At 36.8% G+C, this 9,744-nt stretch overlaps 1 protein-coding gene across 1 annotated transcript in view; it reads left to right on the forward strand.

The window, feature by feature from the left end:
• The first annotated feature begins 2,295 nt into the window (after positions 1-2,295).
• Positions 2,296-9,744, forward strand: part of phex (phosphate regulating endopeptidase homolog, X-linked) — a 23,819-nt gene continuing 16,370 nt past the window's right edge. Inside the window, exons 1-5 of the mRNA XM_057824838.1 lie at positions 2,296-2,374; positions 2,428-2,562; positions 7,061-7,117; positions 7,174-7,335; positions 7,397-7,480. Of these exons, the coding sequence (XP_057680821.1) occupies positions 2,433-2,562; positions 7,061-7,117; positions 7,174-7,335; positions 7,397-7,480 (433 nt within the window). The 5' untranslated portion in view covers positions 2,296-2,374; positions 2,428-2,432. The remainder of the gene's footprint in view (positions 2,375-2,427; positions 2,563-7,060; positions 7,118-7,173; positions 7,336-7,396; positions 7,481-9,744) is intronic.

Below are 9,744 nucleotides of genomic sequence, written 5' to 3' on the forward strand. Positions count from 1 at the left end.
TTGAATTGCGATTAATTATGATTAATTAATTTTTAAGCTGTGATTAACTCGATTAAAAAATTGAATCGTTTGACAGCCCAACTAAAAATATAAGTTTAGAAAAATAGTTTAAAATATGCAAACATACTGAACAAAAAATGTTTTTAAATACAGTAGAAAATAATTTAGGGATGACCCGATCTTATACTTTTAGTCTGAGTCACATGATTTTTAGAATCTACCGATACCGAAAGAAAAGTTTTATTTTTAATTTTTTTTTGTTGAACAAAAATTCTAAACATGTTACTGTCCCACCGTGCCGCCTTCATAATGTAAATTATTCTTTAACAAGAATAACGTCAAAAAATGCTTATCTTTATTAAATGCTTTATTGAGTGAGTCCATTTAGCCTCTCACTTACACAATGAGTTACCACAGCAGACTTATGCAAGTTTAACAATGACTGACACGTTTGTGCCTTTGATTGTAGCGCGACCAAGCTTCTCTAGCAAGATCAAAGCCACAAACCTGTCAGTCATCGTTAACTTTAAGTACCAAACACAAGCTGGACAGTTTTGCCGCACTGCTTAGTAGGAGGGAGGGTGAGAGGCTGTGGCGCTGTTGTGTTGGTTATTTTTTGATGGAATGAGACAAAAACATCTTAGCCAAAATGTGGCCCAACCACAAATCAACATTACTTCAATCAAAAAAGTTGCTTCAATCAAAAATCAATCAAAGAAAAACAGCTTTCACATGCATTTGTTTGGGTTTCAAATTTTTGCATTCAACACTTTTTTTTTTCTTTTTTTTTTAAATGAAGCAACTTTTTTTATTGGAAATTAAAAAAAAAAAAAAAAAAACATCAAAGAAAAATAGCTTTAATTGCATTTTTTTTGTAGTTTCAAATTAATTTTTGCATTCAAACTAGGGCTGCCAAACGATTAACATTTTTAATCGAGTTAATTACAGCTTAAAAATTAATTAATCGTAATTAATTGCAATTCAAACCATCTATAAAATATGCCATATTTATCTGTAAATTGTTGTTGGAATGGAAAAATAAGACACAAGATGGATATATACATTCAACAGATGATACATAAGGACTGTATTTGTTTATTATAACAATAAATCAACAAGATGGCATTAACATTATTAACATTCTGTTAAAGCGATCCATTGATAGAAAGACTTGTAGTTCTTAAAAGAAAAATGTTAGTACAAGTTATAGAAATTTTATATTAAAACCCCTCTTAATGTTTTCGTTTTAATAAAATTTGTAAAATTTTCAATCAAAGAATAAACTAGTAGCCCGCCATTGTTAATGGCAATAATTACTTACACAATGCTCATTGGTGCTGAAGCCTATAAAATCAGTCGCACCCAAGCACCAGCAGAGGGCGGCAAACCTCCATAAAACACAATTAAGTGAGCGTTTCACTGTACCGTCATTTAAATGTGTCTGAGCAGGGCATCTGTGTTAATTGCGTCAAATATTTTAATGTGATTAATTAAAAAAATTAATTAACGCCCGTTAACGTGATAATTTTGACAGCCCTAATTCGAACACATTTTTTTTTTTTTTTTTGATTGAAGCGACTATTTTTTATTGGAAATTTATATTTTGATTGAAGCAAGTTTTTTTTTACTTGAAGCAACTTTTTTTTAATTGAATAATAAAGATGCAAATCTACCTCCATATGACTGGGGTAACTACACTGGCACGACACCGGCGGGCGTACCATATTCAATTGTTGATGATCTTGCCGAAAAGTATTGCCTAAGCAGCCTGATTTTGAATTTCCCTCAAGAATGATGGAAAACAAAAAATGCTCATTGTCAATTTATTATTATAAATATTCTTGTAAGTTAATTTTATTGCTGACGCTGCGTTTCGGGTTCATCAACATGTGCCCCCCCTGACCCAAAAGTCAAACTCCGCCTATGTACAACGTTGTAATATTAGTCACCAATGTAGGGCATACGTCACTATTTGTAAGATTGCCAACGGCCTCGGGTTGACAGGTATGCAAAACTGTGCAAATATTAAATGCAGACGCAGAAATTAGAATCTCATAAATATTAGTTGAAAAAAATACCTAGGAAGGAATAAAGCCTCCCCAAAATTATTATGAAATTGCAAATCTGACATCATCCACCTGGACTCATCTGACAGATTCAGGCTCTGCTCAATTAATCTAATAACGCTATGGCCTTTCACACATTTCACATTGCTTTCAGTCAATGTTTTTTCAACTTTAATAGAAGGTTTCTCCTCATGTCCCCATACACACACACACACTCGCCCAGGAGGGAGGGAGGGAGTGACTTCTCCAGGAGGAGCTTGAAGAAGTTGGACCAGCAGCACGCTGACACTTTACCAGCTGACCTGAAGGTAAGAACACTCACTCATCATATTTCCCATCTTAATATCCCTGATATTTATAGATTAAATGATGGAAGCGGAGCATTTAAGCGGCGGCGGAAGGGTCAAACCCGAGCGGGGCGACAACCGGCGCTACAAGACGGCCTTGATTGCGTGTGCGTGCCTCTGCGCCGCTCTCCTCCTGGCGCTCATCGTGGGTGAGTACGCATACACGTTATAATTTGCCAGGAATTCAAAGCGGACGCGCAAGACTACGCGCGGACTAAATACGGCGCTCGCTGGAGTAAGACTATTTTGGGGGGGTATGAGGTTTCAAACGCCCACGTGCTTCAAGGCGGAGGACTTAAGGGAAAACAAATGCATGTGGAGTGGTGCTCGAGGGGAATGCGAAGCCGGTCTAGCGTGCATCTTGTAAAGAAGAAAAACACTTTCAGGTACAGTGGTCACTATAGTGGACATTCAAAGAGTTAAGTGAGGTCCAAAAATTGGGAAAATGAAGAAGGAAAATTACCTGAGCAGAATACCAGGAGACACTTATTTGTATTTGAATTAGTCTTTATTCCTTCTTTTTCCCAGTTACTAAATTTTCCGCAATACAAGGCGCACCTAAAAGACTTCAATTATCTCTGAAGCCGACAGTGCTACGGATCAATACTAGTTAATCATGGCATGGCATTATCTTAAGGGCAGCGCCATCTAGTGGATGCATAATTCAAGCCCAGCCACTACGACTACTACTTCTACTACTACTGCGACTTATAATGCCCAATACTGTATATAAAAACAGTTTTAAAATAGGCAACTAATTGATGTTTATTTATGTATTATGCTATTATTTGATTATTTTTAGATCATATTTTCTTACTTTTTATTTATTTATTAATATATCCAAGCTTGCCATAGTCCGATACACCTTTTACAGTATTGTGAAAAATACAGTAATTCAATTTTATTTATTTTTTGAAAATTTTATCAATTAAAAAAAAAAAGGATATATATTTTATATTTTTTATTCAGAATTATTTTTATTTATACAGTACTCCCCCTATTTTTTTATTATGTCATTTAGGACTTGATAGTTTCTACTCATGGCTTTTTTAAAATCACTGTATATACGTAATAGTTTTTTCCCTGCAGACGTCCAATTCATTTAAACCGGGACTAGCTGTGAATGCTCGTGTTTCAGTACCATTGACGGTGCGAGACGTCCAATCCGTTTTAGACGGGAGGCAAGGCAAGGCAAATTTATTTATACAGCACAATTCAACACAAGGCAATTCAAAGTGCTTTACGTCACATGAAGATCATAAAAATCACATTAAATCAATAGAACGTAAAAACAAAGACAATCAAAACAGGAAATAAAATCACATAAAAATCGCATTTAATCATGAAAAAAAAACAAAAAAAACAACCTCCTACTAATAATACATTGAAATCAGCAATGGAGATAAAGCACCAGAGGAATAAAGAGCAAATAGATTTGAGCAAGACCAAAACCGGTGTAATGTGGTCCAGTATACTTGTATTTGTGAGGACTCTGGCTGCAGGATTCTGGCTGCAGCTTCCTGACTGTGAGTGCCAACCAAAATGTATTGGACGTCTAGCGCCCTCAATGGCACCCAAATTCTGTGCATTCACAGCCAGTCTTCCCAGTTTAAGTCAATTGGACGTTTATCATTGTCAGTAGAAGCCAAAGAGTAAATTTTGGCTCACTTCTTGTAATTTTAGGGCACTTATTGGTCACTTCCTGTACATTTTGGGGTATCTCAGTGTCAGTTCCTGTACATTTTGGATCATTTTCTGTTGTTTTTAGGGCATTTCCGGGCCACCTTCTGTTCATTGGTCAGTTCAATGGCAGCCAATGATTTAAATGAGTGTCCTACAAGTTTTTTTTTTCCTAAACATTTCGTGCATGATATGATTAAATACATCAGAATTTGCACTTTTTTTTTTTTTTTTTTTGCACTACAGTGATCCCTCTTTATTCACGGTTAATGGGGACCAGAACCCACCGCGATAAGTGAAAAACCGCAAAGAAGCGCCACCCCCCCCCAAAAAAAAAAATTTTTTTTGGGGTGTGTGTTTAATGTATTTATTCAGATTTAGCATTGGAAAGCGATACATATAAGACATGTTTTTTTTTCACTTTTTTCCCCAAAGTATAATTTAAAAAAACATTTTATGTACATATGTTTTTAAACACTTCAAATGTATTAATTATAAGTTTTAAACATGTTACTGTCCCACCAAAAATGAAGTAGAAAAATGTTTGTCTTATCAAATTCTTCACTGAGTGTGTCCACTCAAATCCACTCAAGCTGCTCACTTACATACATTGAGTTGCCACAGCAACTATTTAACAAGCTAAACAATGATTGACGCATGTGGCCCTTTGAAGTTTTGGCTTCCAATCATCTCTGGCAAAATCAAACCTTAACGTCTGTCAATCATTGTTAACTTTAAAGAGCATACGGCAGGAGATAAAAAAGTCTTAAATAGCATTATTATGTGAATTTGAATCATATTTTGAGACGATTTGACTATATACAACAATTAGCAAAGCGCAGATGACGAGAAATTAGTCTTTTAATCTGCCCGTTAGCCACGCCTACCATTATAGGGCTCTAGCGTCCCCAACAGGTGGATGACGTCAGCAGGAGACTGGGCTCATCGGTTTTACTATTCAGCCCATTGAGGGGGAATTATTCAGAACAAGGAAAACGCGACGAAGAGAGCCGCAAAATGTCATTGTTTCAGTCTCTCTACTCCAATATTTTTACAGGATATTCTTTTTATCCAAGTATTTTTCCCCAATAGCTAAATAAATGGCTTGAGAAGGACCAGTCAGCCCGTCGAGGGGGAACTATTCACAACGAGGAAAACGCGATGAAGAGAGCTGCAAAATGTCATTGTTTCTGTCTCTTTACTTCAATATTTTTACAGGATATTCTTTTTATCCAAGTATTTTCCCAAATTGCTAAATGACAAATAACAGTCTTGTGCTAAATGGGATATGAAATGATAAAAGTGCACTTATTCAGGACAACATGGCAAAATGACCCCATAATGGTCAAAACTGTCGACTTCACCTTTACTGCCATACCTCCCGAACTATATTTTATGACACCTAAATCGGACATATGTCATTTCCCTTCCCCGGCTTCGGAAAATGTAAACAAACCAAGAGGCGTGACAGCTAGCCGACATGCTAACCCGAACCGAGTGATGTTTCAAAGTCTTCGAAGCGGAAAATCACACATAACTAGCCGGGATTATTTCACATGAAGACTGGGTTGTCGATTGTCTTCGCGGATCGGCAAATTCCCCGGCTGAGAGCAATATACCGTTCGTTCCCCGGAGGAGGGCAGCTGCAGTTGTTGTGCAGCTAACGTGCAGCTAATGTGCATGTGGAGAACTTTTTACATGCCTATCAATGATCAAACTTAAGTAGTCCTTTATTTCAAGGAAGTTTGTAGTGTTTACTTCGTAATCGCTGTATTTGTATTTGACATAATACAAAACAAGATGTTTACTCACTTTCTCGTAAATCCAATGGTCCCACAGTAGTCGGGCTTGTTTTGGCCAATATCCACGGTGAATGGGAACCTTTTGAAACTCCAAAAAGGCGCACACGCCTCTCCTTCATAAAGCAAGATTTTTCTGCAGCCGTTTGGCTGGCATGATGCGAAAATTAAACGTACTAATCCGCAAAATCAGCTGAATCCTTAGTCCTCATACACAACAGTACGGCTGTTTAGTGAAGAGGACGCCTTCACCCGTACACGTCACAGCGCCCTCCTCCTCAATGCAAGCCCGAAGCCGGAAGTCAATCATTTTCATGGCGTGGGATTAAAAAAACTAAATATAGCGATCGCTTCCACACACATCCAAGCGGTCCATATCATTCAGGAGCATAAAATACCGCGTGTATTATGAAATAAACATGCTTTTTCGTGTCACATATACTTTAAGAACTAACTCCAGTGCACTCCCTGGCCAAGAAAAGCAGGAGGAGGGAGAGGGAGACTACGTGATCGGATCGGGACAGATCATCTGTATTCATTTATTTATTTATTTATTTATTTTTTGATTGGAAAAAAATCTGCGATGGACTGAGGGAGCGAAGTTTGGAGCGCGAAGTAGCGAGAGATCACTGTATATCTGTTTAATGTTGTCAGGTATTCGGGGCAGGCAGGTGGTGTGGACCCAATTGCAGGGAAACAAAAAGCAGCAAGGCAGGTGGCGGTGAACTCAAAACACGTTTTAATAACTAACCAAAAGCACAAAGTACAACCAAAAGGACTGGGGATCAAAAAGGCAATGTTCAAACCAAAACTTACTTAAACGGAGGGACTGGTACACAAAGGCTTGGACAGGTCTTGGCTTTGACACAGACATAGACAATGACGCAACAAGGAGTGAACAGAAACTGGGAGCTTATATACACATAGAGACGAGGGGTAACGACACAACGAGGAACAGGTGAGCACAGGAGGATGCAGATTGGAGGATACACTAGGAGGCACAACAGGTGAAATCAATGGGCAATCACAGGGACAAGTCACACTAGGAGAAAACCAACACAAAACCTAACAAATGTAAAGTCAGTTTGCGTATCACGATTGAGGTCACGCACCGCTGGTGGTCATCGTACCACACTTTGATGACTTTTTTGTTATTTTTCGCCCTCAGTGTCCCAAAGAAGTCATCAACAGGAATTCTGCCTGACTCCGGAGTGCATAGAAGCCGGTGAGACTTACGTATTTCATACCACATAACCGAAGTTAAAGCTTATTTGTGCGTAGCTGGAGCCATTCTGAGCAAAATGGACAAGTCGGTGGACCCCTGCGAGGACTTTTACACCTTCTCTTGTGGAGGTTGGCTGGAGGACAATCCCATTCCCGAAGACTCTTCATCGTACGGGATCTACCCGTGGCTACGGCAGCAAGTGGACTTGCGCCTCAAAGGTAGCTTTTTTACTGTTGGCTTAGGAAAGAAAATCTGTTGATGATCAATTTTGTTTGTCAGAGTTACTGGAAATGCCGTCTGAAGCCCACGAGCTGGAGGCGGTGACTAAGGCTAAGACACTCTACCGATCCTGCATGAATGAGAGTGAGTGCTAAAGTAGACAGGGAACTAGCCAAGGACAACAGTAGTAAATTAAAGAGCATCCCCATTTCAAAGCCTTTTTAGGGAGAAATATTTGGACATCGTTGAAAAATATTGTTCACATTCATGTCAGGAAAATGTAAAAAACTGCTGGGTTAAGAAAATAACTACGTAGTGTTTTTAAAAAATACAAATGCTAAAAAAGAATGTTAGCAAAAATTTCAAAGGAAAAAATATTTGCCAAAAATAGTATGTTTGGGGGGGGGGGGGGGGGGGGGGACACGTTAGGAAAATCATAGATTACGCCGACAGATTATGGTCTAGAAATATATTAAGGAAAAATATGAAGCTATTTGTAAAAGTATACAAAGGTTGAAAAAATAACTGGAAAACATATGAACATGTTTGACAAAATTTACAAATATCTTAAAACTACACAAATATTATTGGGAAAAATTGTGTTTTTTATATATATGTATATATAATTAGCGCTGTCAAATGATTAAAATTTTTAATCGAGTTAATTACAGCTTCAAAATTCATTAATCGCAATTAATCGCAATTAAAACCATCTATAAAATATGCCATATTTTTCTGTAAATTATATATATATTCTGTAAAATAAATTGTTGGAATGGAAAGATAAGACACAAGATGGATATATACATTCAACATACGGTACATTAGGACTGTATTTGTTTATTAGAACAATAAATCAACAAGATGGCATTAACATTATTAACATTCTGGTAAAGCAATCCATGGATAGAAAGACTTGTAGTGCTTAAAAGATAAATTTTAGTAGAAGTTATAGAAATTTTATACCAAAACCCCTCTTAATGTTTTCGTTTTAATAAAATTTGTAAAATTTTCAATCAAAAAATAAACTAGTAGCCCGCCATTGTTGATGTCAATAATTACTTACACAATGCTCATGGATGCTGAAGCCTATAAAATCAGTCGCACCCAAGCGCCAGGAGAGGGCAGCAAAACTCCGTAAAAAACAATTAACAAGTGGGCATTTCACTCTACTGTCATTTAAATCTGTCTGAGCGTTAATTGCGTCAAATATTTTAACGTGATTAATTTTTAAAATTATTACAACCCGTTAACGCGATAATTTTGACAGCCCTAATAAATATATATATATATAGGGAAACAAAGCAAAAACAATGACATACAAAATGTAATATAATAGTTTAAAGCAACACTAGGTAACTTTTCAACCTTTATAAAATATTTTCATAACATCTGTGATAATATGTCGACGGACAACTAGTTGAATGACACCTCCTTTATATCTTGAGGGGGTCTGTATTGCTTTCACCGGCACCTATTAACCCTTTAACACCTAAGCCTATTTTGGCTGAATTTGCATGCATTTGATGTTGCCTTTATATTTCGAAGAAAAAAATGTTTACAATGGCCAAGTTGGGTCCCTTTTTTCAGGACACCTTGAACTTCATGTCCAAACTGTTGTTTTCTTTTTCTGTTTTCTGACCAATTATAATCCATATTTTGGACCCAAAAAAGACAAAAAAAATCCCAAAATCTTTTTTCAAAATTTGTAATGTTGATGTCCTATTGACAACCAAACATGCTCGACCAACCGTTTTGAAGCATGATATTCTTTATTCAACTTGTTAGGATAAACATTCAATGGAAAAAAATAAGATTGAATAGTTTTATGTTTCACAATTTAACTCAAACAGCAGGTATGGTCGTAGGCGTTTTTGGCCTTTACACATACTATGGTCAAAACAGGTTATAAACAGTGCAAAATAGTGAGAAAAAAAATTATATATATCATTTAACACAAAAAGGGTTTGGAGGATATCTATTTGTTAGGTGTTGTACCCATCACCTTATCAAAAGTATATACATACATGCAATCAAGCTTATCGAATACACATCTACATAACAATTGAAAAGATTATAGTGAAGAAAAAATATATATAACATTGAAAAAAAGTGTTTTAAAAAATATTGAAAAGTAGTTCAGTTCAATTCAAATTTTTCAGGCATGCGACCCAATAAAGTTTTTTTTTTTTTTTTTTGCGAACTCAATAAAGCTTCTTCCTGAACAGGTCACGGAGCTGCGTCACACACAACGTCACACAGCCTAATCTTTCGCCGTTTGCGCGCTGCTGTCACTTCTACTCGCCGAGACGCCGACTCATCCAAAGAAAACAACGACAAATACAGCTCATCTTCTTCTTAATGAAATAATGCATTAGCTTGCGCTAAATGTAGTTTTAGATTCATTC

Source organism: Corythoichthys intestinalis, chromosome 20, assembly GCF_030265065.1.
Source record: "Corythoichthys intestinalis isolate RoL2023-P3 chromosome 20, ASM3026506v1, whole genome shotgun sequence".
Classification (NCBI taxonomy): Eukaryota; Metazoa; Chordata; class Actinopteri; order Syngnathiformes; family Syngnathidae; genus Corythoichthys; species Corythoichthys intestinalis.